This window comes from Vidua chalybeata, chromosome 12, assembly GCF_026979565.1.
Source record: "Vidua chalybeata isolate OUT-0048 chromosome 12, bVidCha1 merged haplotype, whole genome shotgun sequence".
In the NCBI taxonomy this organism is placed as follows: Eukaryota; Metazoa; Chordata; class Aves; order Passeriformes; family Viduidae; genus Vidua; species Vidua chalybeata.
Window position 1 is genome coordinate 7,711,971 of NC_071541.1, and position 18,519 is coordinate 7,730,489.

General features: G+C 41.5%; 1 protein-coding gene across 1 annotated transcript in view; it reads right to left on the minus strand.

The window, feature by feature from the left end:
• The window catches only part of PTPRG (protein tyrosine phosphatase receptor type G), a 394,477-nt gene that overhangs the window by 84,994 nt on the left and 290,964 nt on the right, over positions 1-18,519 (minus strand). The window contains exons 7-8 of the mRNA XM_053953681.1: positions 14,867-15,024; positions 10,500-10,692 (exon numbers count right to left, since the gene is read on the minus strand). Of these exons, the coding sequence (XP_053809656.1) occupies positions 10,500-10,692; positions 14,867-15,024 (351 nt within the window). The remainder of the gene's footprint in view (positions 1-10,499; positions 10,693-14,866; positions 15,025-18,519) is intronic.

Here is an 18,519-nt window from a genome sequence, read left to right on the forward strand (position 1 = left end):
ATGGTTTTATTAATTTAACTAAACCTGCTTAGGACACAATGGAATAAAGAAACATTTGATCCAATAATTCAATTTGATGATTTAATTAACATGATACATAATAACATAGTGAATGTCTGAAAGGCAAGGAAAAAAAGTCCAATGATTTGACCATCTATAAAACAACTGGCATTTCCCAGAGATCTAATTTTTCTTTCAATACTCTTTGTGCCTTGGATTTTTCAAAGAAGATTAAAAGAATCACAGGCTAAAGGACCTCTACTGATTTTGCAAAATGTGCAGCTGAAGAAGAGATAGAAATGCAGGAAGAGGTTGGGACAGGGAAGGGGAAGTTTAATCAGGACACACTAAAGAGAAACACAAGCTTTTCTTTTCCTTTTTTCTTAACAAAACCAGGCTTAATTAAAAAAAAAAAAGAAAAAAAAGCAAAAAAAGCCTGTGAATCATGATTTCTAGAGGAAAAAAAAAAAGACCCAAAACCAACAACCAGCATTATTCCACATTGAAATAGCATCTCAGCTAATTTTAGAAAAAAGTATTACTAATGCTCTGTTTAAAATTCAGATCCTGAGGGATATTAAAATATTGTGGGGGCTTTCAGGATGTCTTTCTGTGGTGTGTGCAATCCTGAGCAGATACCTGCGTAGTTCTGGCAGGACACCAACGCCACTGTTACCTGAGCTAGCAGCCCCATGCCAAGACTTGTGGAGACAGAAACCCCCAGCTGGGGCAACCAGAGGCACTGAACGGGCAAGAGCCTTGGCAGTACCATGGTCATGCCCCACTGCAGGCACAGACATGCCCTGGACCTCTTGGAGGGAAAACACACCCTCACCTTCCTGTCAGGGATGGCCTGAACCGGGAGAACCTGGCAAACAAGCCAGCTCCTGCCTTCTGGAAAGGTCCTGAAGAGGCAGAGGCATTGCACAGGTGCATCTGGAGGAAGCCCCTCTGACCCAACTCAGGCAGCCTCAGGGGCTCTCCCAGCTGCTGGCCATGTGTGGGGCAGTTTGACCCAGGCTTTTCTCTGCAGATCAGCCACTGGGGAAGGCAGGGGGAATCAAGCATCTTGGCCAGCCTCATCTTCCAGGGCTCACTCAAGCCTGGACAAAACCTGTTTGCCACTGGCAGACGAATGCAGCATGCTGACACAGTCATAAGCACTGGGCAGGCCAGCCATACAGCAGAGAATGATTTTCTCCATGTTAAAAACATTCCAGTGGGCTGGAACAAACAAAATTAATTTAACAACTCTGCATTCATTTCTCCCATAATTTGATTTGTATGTTGTATTTGGCTACGTAACCTCCACGAGGCTTTCCTAACTGAAAGCCTGATAAAGCTTAATCCAAAAGCTCCTGGCAGCTCCATTTCAGTGAGCTGAAAGACAAAAAAAAAGGGGCTTGTTGCTTTGCAAAAATTAATTGCTGATACTAAGACACACCCATGAATGCAGAAATGGCATGGAAGAGAATATTGCAGCTTTTTAAAAGTAATATTGTTCCTTAAAAGCAGCTGGCATTTCTCTTTCAAAGACAGAAATGCAACACCAGCCAAACTTTCTGGGTTTCATCATGCTTTTTGCATATGCTACCTGTGGTTATGAAAAGACCTATTTAGGGAAACTCTGTGAGAGTGCAAGAAATGTGTGTTCACTTATGGCTTGTATACTTTCTCCCTGTAAAACAGGTCTTCATATGATGAATCGAGTTGCACTGGGCTCAGCGGGATTTATAAAATCCTCTAAAAATGTTCTAAGTTAGCTTGTCCATGCATAAAAATGTCACCACTTTAAAGGCAGTTATTTCTAGCTGTGCTATGCCCTCCTTTGAAAAATCCCACTCCCTACCTCCTGCTGAATGTCTCAGCAATGCAAAACTGCTGTTCCTCTCCTTGGTGCCGTGGGATACACGTTGTGTGCTGAAGCCCTGACAATTTTCAGCACAGAAAAGCAACGTGACAGTGAGATCCTGAATCCCTTGTGGTGACATGGGCACCTTCTAAGGCAATTCATAGCTGGAAGGGGGAAACATCAGCATCAGGATGTGCCCATAGCATGTTACTGGCTCAGAGCTGCTCAGTGGTAACTAAAAGACAGGGACAAGGGTCTTGCCTTGCTCTGGGAGGCAGCTCCTGGCTGTAAGGTGAGAGAGACATCACTTCTTTTTCTTACTAGTCTGGATCTGCAGGATGATTCATTCAACAGGATGAGTGTCAGGGAACAGTGTCTCTCCCTTACAAAACAGGAGCACAAAGGAAGGTAGTTGGGGCATTTCTTCCCCCATGCTCAGTACAAAAGAAACTGAGAGGTCAGTATGGGGGTTTCGTGTCTTCCTTTGCCATAGGGGCAAATAATTTGGTGGCCAAGTTCTTGGGGGAGAGAGAGTGTTCCCTTCCCCTCTGCTCCAGCCCTGAGAAGGATCTGGAAGGGCCTGTCCTCCAGGACAGATGCACCACTTCTGCTGTAATGACACCCAACTCAGCCGGCATCCCAGATGATTTCAGAGTGCCTGCAAGCTGTGGTCAGTGCCTGTGCTACTGCCAAAACACTGCACCAAGTTCATTCAGCCCTGTCACCCCAGGAATCCAACTGCAGACAAGAGAAAAGCAATGTCACCAACAGAAAAGGGAAGAAAAATACTTTCAACTACCTATATATACACACATATATATTCCTTCTCATTATTAAATCCTCAAAACTTCAAATAAACCCTGAAATGCAAAAATACGGGTTATGCTGCAATGAGAAAACTCTCACTTGCTTTCAGTGCCATGGTGAGGGAAGTGATACAGGGGCAGATTCAGCTACATTGAACTGGTGTGACTCAGTGGAGGTGCTCGGGAAGAGACTCCCAATCCATAATAAACAAGAGCATGCTTTTGGCTGTCAGATTCAATCCCAGAGTTCAGCAAGGGCTGTGCTCCCAAAGGATAACAAATAAACTATGAAGATCATATGCAGAGACAACACAGGCTTAAATATATCAGAAAGGGCTAAGAGGCATACTTATAACATTTCCCCTCTTCTTTTACTAAATGTTTGCAGTTTTTCAGCTTTGCTTTAGTGTACATTGTTGACTTCTCAGAGTGCTTATAAATGACATTATTAATACATAAGGATAATTGCTTTAAAGAGTAGCACACATTTTTCCTTTACCTTTGCCTGCACTTTGCCAGCAGGCATTGGCAAGCTCCAGACCATGCTGTACACACAAATATTTGTGTTGATCTACTTCAATCCACAGGCAGAATGTAGCTAGGAGACAGACTATTTATCTTCCCTGCTCTTACCTTCCACTATGCTTCAAAGAAACAGGGTTGTTTCTTGAGGTGTGAGCCACAGACCCCACACTTGTTTTATGAGAACTGTGAAATAACCTCATAAGCAAATGGGCACATGGGTCCCTCTGACAGAGAGCATCTGGACAAGCTGGGGTTTGCCCCTCTGTTGCTGGCCCATTTCCCAAAGTGTACACACATCCAGCATTTGGATTAATACCTGTATGGCTTTGTAGCACCTAAATTTCCATGGCATCACAGCAACAGATCCTGTTTTACTGAAAGGCATGGACTGTGTGTTTGCACCTAAGTATTTCACATCTTTCACAAAAACTGTTTCTACAGCTGTGGTCTGAGTCCTCAGCAGCGCAGATCAGATGCCATGCTGGGCTAAACTGATGTCCAACAAGGACCTGCCCTGCATGTTTTGTGTTTGTATTGCACACATGCAGGTGTGCACACAGAGGGTGACTTGTGTTTCAAATGTACACCTGTGCCCTTATTTACACAGTGTGTTTGAGCCACATGTGTGATCACATTCAGTGGCACAAACAGCATCAATGGGGAGAAAGAAGGATTTCCTGCCAGAAGGACACATATTTGCTCTGTTAGCCAAGCTGACCTTTCCAATGTTCTAGTGAGGGCTGTTTGGCCTGGGCAGCATAGGAAGGACGCAGCAATAGGGCTGGTAGAGCCTCCCAATACATGCCTGTGGGATGCCCAAAATTAGATGAGGAAAGCAGCTTTCCTTTCATAGTTTCTGGATGCTTTTTAAAAGATGAGCTGCAGGGACTCATGGTTCAAACTAAAATTAGTACTTCTGTGGGTTGAACAGCTGGGCCAGCAGGTAGGCAGTGCAGAAAGGAATTCCCTCCAGGTGTAAATGGAATAAATCATCAAGCTCAGCTCTTCCAGCTTTAGTGGCAGCTGTGAACCCAAACCACACCTACACTTTCACATGGAATTCCTCTTGCTCTGTTGGTTTGGACCCTTTATAATCTCTGAAGAAGTGTAAGCAGTGACTTAGTGCTTACTAATAAATCTGCTGATAAATGGTTCACTACATTCAGGCCCAGACACACACACTCCTCACATTACAACCACACAGAAGTTACTACAGGTGTAAAACAGAACCCTACAGAATAGAGCTATTGCAAGGGAAGCATGAGGTCTATGTCAGATTTAAGTACCACATCTTTTTACATCTGATTCCCCCTCAAAATGGGTCAGTATTTTAATGAAAAGCTTTGTGTTCCACCTGACATTAAACTGTCTGGAAGGCAGAAGCCTCTCCTTTTCTGCTTTTGCAGGACACTCTCCAAGACAACTCCATACACGAGGACCCAGCCAGTGCTGCAGAGGAAGACAGGGCTGAGGTGGAAGGGATGCAATATGCAGAAGGAGCACACTGATTTCTGCCTAAAATGTGCATTCAGCAGCCACTTGAGGCTCAAAAAGAGACTCTTGCAGCTGCAGGTGAGTACCTTTACTGGAGCACTAAGGCAGTGGCAGATGGGCAGGTCTGCAGCACAAAGATGCAGGACAAGCAGTGAGCAGGACAGTGTCACCACTCTCAAGAGTGACCAAGCCAGGCTGCTACACCAACAGAAGTCGTAATGACGAGACATGAATTCATTTGCACCACACCTAGTAGGGTGCTGACCTGATTAGAGTGGAATAGAACCGGGAAATGATAACTTCCATAGCAAAATGAAATCAAAAAGCAAATAGGAGAAGCCCAGTTGTCCAAGAAAATGAGGAAAGAGTTATTAATCCATGAAGAAATCTTCCAAGATTCTTTCAAAGGACAAAAATAATCAATGCTAATGGTAAACATACTGTAAATTAACTTTAAAAGCTTCTTGTTTATTTCCATTCCCCCTCTGATATTTAAATAAAATAAATAGCTAAATTTTGCTTTAGCCATCCTGAGTTAAATTTTCAAATATGAATAATTTTAAATTCACCATCACTTTGTTGTTGTTTTGGATATGTTACATATTACTATGGAGTATTTTGAGTAATTTAGGTTTGACTAAAACATAAAAATGACATTCTGCAAGAGTAGAACTTCTCTGCCTAAGACTCCTTCTGGACTCCCAGAGAGAACCTGAGGGCATGAAGAGACTGCAAAGTTGTTTTGAGACAATTTTCATAAAACATGGGCATTTAGAAAGCAAAACCAAATTACTGGGAGTAATAACAGAGGCTATAAATGAGACAAATAACTTGTTCTCATTCAGAAACACTGCTGCCAATGCTCTAGATTATCTGCCTCAAAGTGTTGATGTCAGTGCACTGAATCTCTGCACCTTTGGATGCTGCTGCATGGGAGGTGCACTCCAATGCTCTGCAGAAAGGCAATACCTTTGCAGAAGGTTGTAGTCTCATTTCTGCCACCAGGAGCCATGAAATGGTGAATAAGAACTAAACTGCTTTATTTGAGCAGCGCAGTACCTTTGGCAGCAGGCCTCTGGCCTGAGCCATGCTTCCAGCACAAGGCTTGCAGGGAGGAAAATCCAAATATCTTCTATCCATGTTTTAGTGACATAAATTTAAAAGGACTTCCAAACTGTGAATTACCACCACATAACAAAAACCAGTAAGGAAAACGATCACCTGTACAGTACTAGAGAAATGTCCCAGCTGTTAATTTAGAGTCCAAAGCTAAATTTTACTAGAGTGAATTTATGACTGCTCATTATTTAACTTAGCCTAGGATCATAATTACAGATGGTACTTTGAGGCGAAATCCCACTGATGGGAAACAGCATCATTTGAGACTCCAGCAAAGAGTAATCAGACACCTTTGGGAAAGTAATCAGGCATCTGTGAAAGTAAACTCTGATGTCAAGAGCCCCTCACATGGGATGCTTGTTTAAGTGTTGTAAGGCATGCAGCACATTTAATGAGTAGAAAGGTTAAAGGGTTTTTTTGAGTGTTAAAAAAAATATAAAAAAAACAACATTTGATGAAATCAGCTGCAAAATAAAATGGGCAAGTATTGTTGCACATGGGGTACTTCCTGAGACAAGGAAATGAAACACCTTTTCCTCCTGAGTTTCCATGCCTACACCTTTACTAAAGCAGGTAATGTTTTGTAAATACAGCTCTGCTTGATGGGACAACATGTGAAAGTAGTAAGAATCCCTGGCATACCCAGATCCTTGAACTGGATGGACTTTTATGTAAAAATTCTGTTTGTCCCTGAAGAGCAATGTACACTATTAAAGTAATAAATAATTAGCAATCCCTCTACCAGAGCTGTTTGAAAGCAGCCCAGGAGCACAATATATGATGTGACAGAGCAACACAGTCCTGAGCCACAGAGGACAGGCCAGAGAAGAAAGGAAGCAATTTTAACAGAGATTGTCTTGTCCAAAAAGTCAGGCACTGCCACAGGCACTGATAATTACAGTATCTGATTAATGCTTTACAAATGCATTCTTGGCTTACAATGTCTGCATAGAGAATCTCTAACTTTTCAAAACTTTACATAAATTAGTATTTCAACATGGGTGAGCCCTCATGTTAAATGATGATCTGCCTCATTTAACAGTATGATCCACTGTATAGCTTGGATCTCTGAAAGTTTCATCTTCTTAAAAAGTATCACTGTACAAGGGTTTATTATCAACCCACCAGCTGTTAAAATTACATAGCTGAACAGTATTTAACCTGGATGGTGTATTTCAGAAATAAAATCTTTAAACATCATCTGTATGGTTTTTTAAAATAGCTCCAGGGTCAACTTAAAAATTAAGCTCAGCTCATGGGCTCTGATTCAGCAAAGGTCTTATGCATATGCTTTTATTCTAGGCATACAAGCAGTCCTCAAGAGAACTGTTTTAAATCAGTTTTTGCCAATAGGAGGAAGCAATGAGATAATGGAATAAAGGAAAACTCTTCTTGTTAAACTCTGACACAGAAAATCTGGAGTTTTCACTTGTAAGTGAAAAATTAGTCCAAATGAGCTGAAGTATTTCACCATCTTGTATTCTGATGATTGAAAACAATGCCCTTCTCTTCATTGCCTCTTTCAAATTAAAACAAAAGAAGGGAGAGGAGAGGAGAGTAGCTGCAAAGCAAAAGGCTGGTAACATTCACACTGGTTAACAAACTGGATCCAAGAGCACTGACCTAAAACAGCCTTTCCCAGAAGACCTTTTGTTTACCAAATGCCACCACTTTTGGGGCTTTGCTAAGGAAATACTCAGAGGACTGGTATAGAGTGAGAAAGTTTTCCTCCAGGTTATGCTACTGGTCACAGTTCTGTGACCTGAGATAGCTTTAATAGCTGAGAGAAAAGACATTCCTCTTTGGTCCCAAACTGTTCAGGATAGCACATTTGCCAATGGACCACTGCTTTGTGTTGATCTGAAATTCCCTCTTCACCAGGGAATTCTGAAAATTATTCTGAACATTATGCAAATTGTTCTGGGCACATTTTCCTCCAAAATAAGAAAGGCTTACATAATGAATGCTACACTGTTTTCCAGATTAGCAATACTGCCCACAGACTTAATAGAGTGTGACAGAGGAAACAAATTGCAAAAATTCACACCGACAAACATACCCGAACTTACCCTGCAGAGCTGAAGACCATCACAAACCATATCACCTTGCAGCAAGTAAAAGACACATTTTCGTGACCATGCCTTTTTCTCTAACACACAAATCAGGAACAGGGAGGGCAGACAAGAGTCAACATGTGACAGCCACTGGTCACATTGCCTAATGCAATATGGAAAGCATTGAGGTGCAACCAGGAGGTATGCAGAAGAATCTGCATAAAAGAAATCTGTAATGCTAACCTTACAATCTTCTGTACTTGTATGCAAGACTGTCTGGCTGGAAAGCACTTCATGCACTCTGTTCCTCAGTCCTTTTGCATGAATGACACCGTATAAAGTGGTACTATATTTACTAGCTGAATAAACAACAGGTTTTGCTTTCATTCAAGTATTATGACTTCAACTCATTTTATTTATATGTCAGTAGTTCAGAATGTGCAGTGGACCAGACACATCATCACTGCTCACCTTTGTCAAAAAAGGGGCCAGAAACATCCATGTTGTTATATTTCTGAACAGCTATATCTCATTCCTGTAACCTTTGGAGGATATACTACATTTTGTGTTAGCAACACTGCACCAACCTATTTATCTTAAGTTCATGCAAAAAATGGACCTATTTTCAGTATCCCCTGATGTGCACACAACCCAGAAAGTGACAAGCTAACAGAGCTGGTACAGAACAACCGGCTGCCCAGCCATTAGACTCCTAGAGCAAAGGCTGAGGGGGAGGAAGAAATCACCCACTCCAGCCTCATCCCTGCCATTAGATGGCACAATGAATGTTGTCAGACCATGGGAAATGCATGTTCCTCACCTGAGAGTCTCTCATGTCACAAATTCAAATTCCCAGGAGGCACAAACACAGAGCATTGGGGTACTTGAACATAATGGCAGAGGACGCATGGAGAACCTGCTCAGGAAACCAGTCCCCAAGAACCAAACCACATAAACATGGACTGATGGTTGTGCTGGCCCCTTGCTTCTGTAGACTGGCTCAGCTCATGATAACTAAGCCATGTGTGCTTGATTCCTAAAGATCAGAATCATGGTGAATCTTTCTGGTTATTGAAGGTGCTCCTTTGGTCTTGACAGCTCCAAATTCAAGATCAACCCATTAAATATAGACCTTAGTGTTTGTAATGCTCTGACAAAATTGTAGGTTTCAGTTATTTACTATGGTGGTGAAAATCACCCCAAGATTCTTTATAACCTTAAAAACAATCCAGCAAGGTGAGGAATATGCAGGCATGTGGCCAAAGCAGTTAAATCTCCTTGAATGTTGTACCATTGTACCTTGGCTGCACTCAAAATAAAAACTAGTCAGTTTTGTCACTTTTAGCATAATGTAACTCATTAACTTTCATCACTGTTCTGGGTAAATAATATGTACAGAGGATATAACTGAAGAAATTACTGACACATGTTGCTGTTACAACACTGATTGAAAACTACAGGCCAGAGCATCCGAGCGTAGCAGAGTTTCTTCCTTCCCAAGATCTCCTTCTCACTTCTGATGTAAATTCTCTGTCCCAAGGCTGCCTTGTACATGAGGTTTGTGTACGTGTATATTATATATATAGATAAGCACGCTCAGAGAATAATGAGCCCTGAGAAATACACTCTCCCAGCACTCTCTTGGGAAGGTGAGGTTGCTGAACGCAGCTGTTTTCATGATTCACATCCTCTAAAATCGGCACTTTCTGTGCCTGGCCAGGTGAAAATGCCAGGTAAAAAAGGGAAGCTTGTAAATCTGCTTAGCTGTTTCCTTCTGGCAAACTGCCCCTCTATTCTTTCCCTCTACTGGTAAAGTAGAGGTTAAACACCAAGCACTTCACAAGACTGAAGACTGAAAAGCACATGTGATTTCTTCTACCTATAAATAACACCAGTCGGTAAAATAAAGGCAAATAAAAGTAGTAAATGATATTTATTTCTAGTCTTATTTTATCCAGAACACATTTCTCTCAGAATTTCTGATGTGCTCCTCTAGCCAGGGCTGCCTGTGCCAGTGTGACAGGAACCTCCCTCCAGCTCATTAGCCGGTGTCTGACAGAAGCAAGCACCAGCTGCTCTACAAAAAGGCACATGAAACACTTCAGCATGACATTAGAAAATCACCTGCCTAAAAGGAAGAGATTATTTTCCTCCTGTCACCATTACCAACAGACTGATACAAACGTTGAATTAAAAGGTTAGCAGTTTTTCAGAAGTCTTGTTACTGGAGAAATGAAACCCATAACCACATCTGGGTACTCTATTTCCATTCAAACACCCAATGCCCCAGTGCTAATGGGGCTGAACTTTTACCTCTGACCTTGGCCCTTTGGTTTTCCCTTTTTGTCTGGCATCTCCACGACCCTACAGTCAGTTAGCAGAACCAGGAACATTGTCAGTTTGAGATTCATATTTTGTGGCTTTGAGACCCACATATTCTAAGGCTGTATTGTCATGACACCTTGTGACAGTGAATTCTACAGGTATTTGCAGCAGAAGCAGAATTAGTTAATTTATTGACACTTACCACAAGGAATACCTGCACAATTTCTTTGGTAGCTCACAGCTGTTCTTGACACCATTTGATGAGAAAGTAGACAGAAAAAATTCTCCTACTAGTCAAGTGTAAAATTCTAAAGTATAATCTACCTTTGGAAGCTTCTGTGCCAAGTGGATTTTCCAAGATGTCTGTCATATCTTGGTTCCAAGCATCCTTCACAGCAGACTTGGATACCTTCCTGTTGTTCAGGCGTTGCTGTGGTCGGAAGTTATTCCTCAGGTACTCCACGGACTTGACATGGTCCTGCTGCTCAGTGGTGAAGATGGAGTAAAATGCCTCCAGCTGGTTGCAGCCATCATGGCAGGGGAGAGAAGAGATGTTAATTAGAAAAACAATGTGGTGAAATCTGGGTGGCTGATAAGACAGCAAAATGGAAGGAAGTAAAATGTTGATGTCAAGACTGATAAAAGCACATGGGAAGTCAGACTGCCCACTGAAATTACTGCCAGCCACCTTATCTCGGCACAAGGCTTATCCTGCCCAACATGGGAGAAAGCCTTCTAGAACCTGTGGACATCTGTCATTGGCAAAGAAACATTTGCCCTTAAGATCCCTTTTGTGTGTGACACAGCCTTGCCAAACTCTCCTCACTGCTGGCACCGTTTTGTTTCACAGTATCGCGTCAAAAAGTGCTTCCAGGTCATTCCACACCGAGAGCTTTCTCCTGGATAAGGCAACATTTCCTTATCTCTGAATACCTTACGAAGTTTAGTTGCCAGGCTAAGCTTCACAGACAGCTCGTGCAGCACTTTTAGGCACAGCTAGCATATACTCCTCTGGGAATAAGTTTCTTCTGTTGGATTCAGATCTGAGCTATTTATAAGAAAACGTATTAACCTGTAAGAAAGAACTGTAATTGGAAAACTTTTCTGTTACTTCGTATCTTAGTGTTTCTTAGGAAAAAAAAATTCTAGCAAACTAAGGAGAAAATATTTTCAGCTAATGTTTTTCTTCCAGGTATCAAGGTAGGTACAGCATTTACTGTTACCTTGTTATCTTTCAGGACAAAAACTAGAATTAGTTATGTTGCTGCTGGAAAGACTGAGCAAGACAGAGCAGAGAAGGAACCAGTCCTGATATTGTTTCAGCACATCAGTTACACTATTGATAGTATGGATTTTGGGAGCACAGAATCTGGCCCAGGAATTCAAAAAGGAACTTGAGTAACATTCATAGCTTAATGACAAGTCACTGAAACTTACACACTTTTCATTAAGTGTGTCTGCTCTAAAAGCTCTGGAGAAGCATGTGAGCCCCAAATCTTAAAACTGGAAGAATTATCATGGCAGCCGCAGTTGATAAAGCTGATAAAAATAATCAAAGAAGTGTGTAACAAAGCAGTTAAGCATCATCCACTGACTCATGAGGCACTCACTACCATACTTTAATTTCCCTTCAAACCAGTAATCTGAGCCCCCTTCAGCAGAGGGACAGCAGGGGATGAGCAGGGAGGGGTGACCACCAATGACCAGTTCCCATTGCAGGCAGGGAGCTCAGGTGCCACTCCCAGAGCTCAGGTGCCACTCCCAGAGCTCAGATACGGTTTCCAGGCTTGCAGGTGCAGATGCTGGGATCTGAATTGTATTTTTTTCCCTGCAACTTATACGAATGCCTTATTCCCAGGTTCTCAACACAATTCTGTTTCTGATTCTTTCAAAGAAACATCTTGAAAAATTTCAAAACCTATTTCCTAATTAGTAGCAGGACCCTCTCAAAAGCATAGGAGGATGGCTTAAAAAAGGGGTAAAAGGACTGACTTTTAAGACACTTTTGTCTTAAAAAGAACCCCCACAACAGATGATCCTGCTACAACCTTCTAATAAAAGCACAGATCAAAACTCTTGTGCTTATTTACATACCTTTTGCACTCCATGCACTGGAAGCAGTTTTGATGAAGGCAGTTAACAGGGCTTAAGGTGACTTTATAAAAGCTCAAGAACTTGGGTAGTAACTCCTTCTCTGAAGTCAAGTCTCTAGGCTTAGACATCTGTGACATTAACTGAATTTTTAAACTTTCAGAGAGAACTTTTAAAATATTTTCTCCTGCCATACTACCTTGGGGAGGTATAATTGCATTTTAACAACTGCCAATTCAAACATGATTTTTAACCTTCCACTTTTTATGTGTTTAAGTATATATAAGCCATTTCAACCTCACTTTCACTATAAAAATATTATCTATGACAAATGAGAAATTAATTTATCTATAGCTGCCAGGAAAAAAATATTCCAAGATCTGCAGTCAAGGAGCTACATTCATGCTCTTCAAGGAGTACAAGAGCTCCTGTTCAGAAGAAGAAATTAAAAGCTCTTGTAAGACTATTGTAGATCCAGGGAAACCTGATCTAAATCTCTGAGTCATGCAATTACAAACGATTAAAGCCTGATGTGTAGTTTTCTAAGGGCTGGATATACAAATGGCAATTAAAAATACTGAAACTGTTGTGAGCACAGTGAGCTACTCTGAGGTATGCATTACGAGAGATAATGCCATGCTTTGGGTCATTGAATGCACTTAGCTTTACAATGCATCCGCAGGGTGACACAGCTTCTCCTGGTTTGTTGTCTAATTATCAGGGAAGATGATGATGATGGAGGACTGCAAATAAAATAGAGAAGCCTCCACAAATGGACCACTTCACTACTGTCCTTTTTCCAGCAAGGCATTTTGCACAAAAGCACAAATTTAATTGGAACAGCAACAAAGCTTAAACAATATCACTGTCATCCCCTGGGATTACAGGCTGCTTCATGGGGTTTGTGATAAAGAAGGTTAAACTATGGCAATGGATTACGTTACACTGTTTCTGTTAGAGGAACAAATAATAATCATAGCAGTGGCAGGGTGGCAGGCTCTTGAAACACACACACATCTAGAGCTACTGGGGAGGGGGAATACTATTATTTATTCCACATGTGTTGTAGTATCAATGAAAGTCTGTCTACACACAGAATTCCCAGCCCTTCAACCACACACACATGCACAGAGCAGCACAATGCCAAATTTTAAAGGCCTGATTTGGAACAGTTACTTCTGTACAGCACAGGAAAGGAGCTATGCCAGGATGAAGTACCTTTATACCGACAGCTGAAATTGATATTTACCATTTTATTTGCTTTTGTTAAAAAAGAAAAAAGAAGCCATGACCCACCTGATGTGCACACAGGGTATAAAACTGAGCATGGGCCAGGCCTTGCAGCCACCAAATAATAAACAGTAAACTTATTGATGTAGTGAAAAGCTACAAGGGATTGCAAGTATCCTGCATCAAGGACAGAATTCAAAATGATCTTGACAATCAGAGAAATAGCCTGAAAAAAACAAGGGGTCTGATTCAAACGGGCCCATGTGCAGAGTCCCAGGCTCCAGCCAGAACCAGGGGCTGCCTGGGGGCACAGTGTGCTCAGCACTGCCAGAGAGCTCCAGGGAAAGCCTCCAGCAAAGGGAGCCTGCTGACCAGGAGCTGAACACTGGCAGTACCATCACACTTTTGTGGAACAGGCAAAATAACATCGGGATGGGTGGCTGAGACATGAATCCTGACAGGTCCCTCAGCCTCTGGAGGGCCTCAGCTGAAGCACTGCAACTGATTTTGAACACAGGCTGTCAAAAAAGGATTAAAGAATCTAAGGGAGAAGCATTGAGATCTAGAAAACAGGAAAAAAAGCATGGAGCAGGGGTATGGCAAGTGCCTTCTGTACTTCTGAAACCTTTGAGCACAACATCTGTCAGTCAGGATCACCCAGTTCATGTGCACTTGACAGAATTAGTAATGTAAAAACAGTTTTTTCAGTAGCTTATGACAGGTAAGAGGCAAGACTAAGTCCAGCAGGTTGGCTTTCTAAAGAACCACAGTCTTACAAAGTCAAAATACACTGAACTGTCAAACATGTGACTTCATCTAGACATTGCTTTATCAGGATAATTCTTCAAACTCCAGACATTGTGTCTATTTGCATTAAAAGCTTCTATGTGCTAATTTTAAAGATTTGTGCACCAGCTCGCTGAGCACATAATGGCAGCTTTACTGTGTTATAAAAACAGTTAAGCATGGAGAATTAATGGAAAGATGTCTTTTCTAATGTAATTAGTTCAAATTACTAAATCTGAGCAGAACTGAAATCACTCACTTTACTTTGAAAAGAAAGTTTCAATTAAAAAGAATAAAAGGGAACTCTATGTAACTATTTACACCATAGCTTAATTTAATCTTAACAAAAACAATATGAAATAAATCACTGAAAGGAAACTGGGTTTCATGTTGTACTGTCTTCTCAAGACTGATGGCTCCTGTTCAGAAACAATATTACTTAAGAGAATTTAAAAAAATCACCGACACTTCCTTTTTTGTCAACAGAAACATTTGTGTTCTCCAAATTAAACCGTCAGGTTTTGAAATCACTGTCTTAAGGAGGGCAAATTACGAGGTGGGCTTCACTGACAAAACAAACGCACCTGATGGTAAGAAATGGGCACAGGCTTCCGAAAAACGATCCACTCCACGATCTCGCTGCAGGGAGGAGTAGTCAGGGAACCTGTGTAGCGGTAGTAGCTCCCCAGCGACGTTGGCAGAAGTTCCCTCAGCACAAAGGGATCCAGAAAGGTCTCCTTCTCTGCAGGGAAGATTGACAAGCAGGATTACACTTTTTTTTTAACGTGTCTTTAAAACAGACATCACATTGCTAGGCAGCCTAACAAGGTGTAATGGCAACAACATATTTTATCATATATGTAATGAAAAATAGAAACTCTCTGTAAGAGCTGACGAGTGGTTTATTAAAAGAGCAGCCAAAATGTTAGTCAGCCCCATCCCAAACACACACCCTCCTAATCTGGACGTGTGCAGGTGTGAAATGCACTTGCTACCCCACTGGTTTATGTCAGTACAGAAATAACGCTGTAGTCAATGGCTCCAACACTCAGTACGTGGCTCTCCAGCTTGGTGGCAGCAAGACAGAACCCAGTGGGACACAGCCAGGCCCAGTGGTCCTGTTTGCTGCTGCCTGACCAAAGCACAGCAGGCAGTGTATCTGTCCCATCTCTGCCAGCAGCGGAAAGGGATGCAGGAGCAGAGTCAAACCCTGAGTGGATTGCTGAGATGGAGGAGGCAGAGCCATGCTGCTCAGCCAAACTTCTCTGGGAGCTACCAGGCAGCTGGGCTGAGGAGCAGGGACACAGGACACTGCTGAAGCTCAGCGTGGTGCTCAAAGCAATGTCCAAGCAGTGCTTGCTCAGGCCTGCCTGCACCCACCCATGCTGGCACTGCCAGGGTGCTGCCAGACACAGCCAGCACTGCACCACAAATAGGTCTCGCAGGGAGAAGAGCTGCCCCTTCTCCCAAATCCAAGAAAGTCCTTCCAGGGTCCAGCAGAGTGGGGACAAACATTATTTTCTCTGAGAATCCCCTTGGACAGCCTGAAATGCAGACCTAAGCACTGGAAGCATTCACCTGCAAGTAACAGTGACAAGCTGGTAATATTTAACACCGTGAAGAAAAAGAAACAAACAAAAGGAGGGAACAGCTGCAGGCAAGGCAATTTCCCTGCCATCCCTGAGCATTTATCCTCTGCAATTCATGTCGACTCAGAAGCTGAAGCGCCCTCTTAGCCTGTGCAGAGGTGCTCCCTGCCTCGGGCAGGCTGACACACGGGGCTCTCCTGGACATCTCTATTCCTTACTTTCAATATCCTGCAAGCCTCAAACAGGAGCCCACACTTGGGCAGAGGGAACTCTTTTTTCTGTCTCACCAGAGCTGCTGAACAAACCCACCACCACCCCCTCCCCACCCCAACAGAAGGGAGAAGCAGGTGGGCTGGTGATTGACACACACGTCTTCCAAATAGGATGAAGTCTGCAGAATTCACTTCCACAGCATCCCACAGTCTTGTAAAGTCTTGATCAAATCAGGAGTTGCCTAAACCTCTTAGCAGCAGTCTGATAATTGGGGGCCTTTTTTAACTCCACTGTTGCTGCACGATGCCAATGATACATACACTTCAGGTATCTTCTATTTTCTGCACAATACCAACAGGTCTGTGATGTTTTTGTAGCTTTCAGCATTCCAAAATATGAGTAATTCTATTAAAGTCAAGGCAATACTGCAACCTCTTGGTGAACAATTCCTTTCCTTCTAATCCAAGTAGATTTTGACCACATCTGCATCTCCAAAAAGGAAATAAACAAATAACAATCCACATTTTTTTCCTCATCAGAACATACCTCTGTAAGAAATAGTGTGCTTAAATAATAAATACTAAAATATATGTGATTGGCCAAAGTTCAAAGAGATTCTAATTAAGAAGTCATAATCACAGCAAAAGGTCACATTTAATTTGATTGGCTCATTTTTATGCAGAAAAACTTGGTTAGAAAAGCTAGAAACTCAGTCACAGGACTTGATTTCCAAATGTACTACTCAAACCTTGACACTGGATTTCTATTTCAGAGCTGTCTCTATATCAGCACTCAGGAAACAGTGGGCCACAATGAATCCCAAAGAGTGTCTGAATATGCCAACATCCCCTGCATTAACAGCCAATGACTACACATGAAAGAGCTGGGAGGCAGAGGCACATTTTGAAAAGTGTTTTCTTCTTGAATTTAAGAAAAAACCGTTGCAGTTAAAATTAACAATTTAACTATTTCTAACTTTTGTAATCTTTTAATTACAATGATGGAATCACTTAAGATGCTGGATAAAGGCTCTGCAAAACCACAAATATGGTATCCCTTTATTAAAGGATGGCAGGAGAAGGAAGCTCATTTTACATTTTCAAGGATTTTTGTGCCATATGCTGACAATATTATATTTTAATAATTAATTGTTCATCAAAGGAAAAGATGAAGAACAGGGATGCTAAATTCAAAGTTATTCAAATTGCAAAAATGAATAATGCATAACTTTTATATTAAATACACACTGTATTAAGTAGTCTACATTTCATCCAACTCTGTCTTTCATTTTTAAACATTTTGAACTACAATATGAATAATCAAGTAAAGGAAGCTTATTTAGACAGAGAAATACCTTATTTGAATGCAAACTGGAAGTATCCGACTATGATTAATTTTTGGTTATCAATTAGGGAGGGTTTTTTCCTAAGCACTTGGGAAGTCATAGTCAGCTGTGAAAAAGAGTATTTCTCAAGGAAAAAGTAGCTTTGCTAATACACAGTTTAAGTAGGGCAGGGTGTACTCGATCTAATTTTTCATGGCTACAAGCAACGCTCTAAGTTTTCATTAATGAATGCCAAAGATTAAAATGAAAAAATACATATAATTGGATTAAAATTACTTCTAAAATAGATGATAATCAATTGATTATGCTTTAAAAATGTAACACTTTTGAAAACATATTTTTTTGTATCGCTTGCCATCTAGATGATGGTGCAAAGCTTTAGAAATCAGAGTCACAAAGATCTTCACATGAGGCTTAAAGAAAAAGGGACTTTAAAACTCCATTGCCTGCCTGCCATATCCTTCAAGAGCATATTGAAACAGTAAATGCCATGAAATTAAAGTTCCTTAGACCTTGAGACAGTTTTGAAAATGGCATTTTGAAGTCATATAATTTTAAAGATTTCAACATTAAGTCAGTTATTGTTGTTGATAAAACTGTAAGGAGAATAATTTCCAGGCTAAGCAAGAGCATTCACTGATTATCATAGAAATATTTTTAATACATACATATATATACTCACATGCACATGTGTGTATGTATATATAGTTCCTACTAAATGAAAAAGAACAAGGTTGGAAATAATATCAAACCTTTCTTCACTGTCTTTTATTACCAGCTCCTGTTTCCCATTTACAGTGCCTGGGATGGGCATGAACTGTGGCCAGGAGTCTGGGAACAGACTGAGTGGAGTGAGGAGTTTCTAGGAGGAAGGAAGTGGAAAAGGCTGGAAACTACATGATTGATGGGACAGCATTTGCTGACAGGTACTAGGAAATAACTGGCAGACAAGAGCAATAAAAGACAGCCAAGCACATGTGTTCACCTGCAAGCACCTGTGAACCACTGAAATCAGTGCTGCAAAACTGAGCCATCTACTCACTCTCACATGTAAACCAGAGCCCTGCAATGCTCTCTTCTGCTGCTCCTT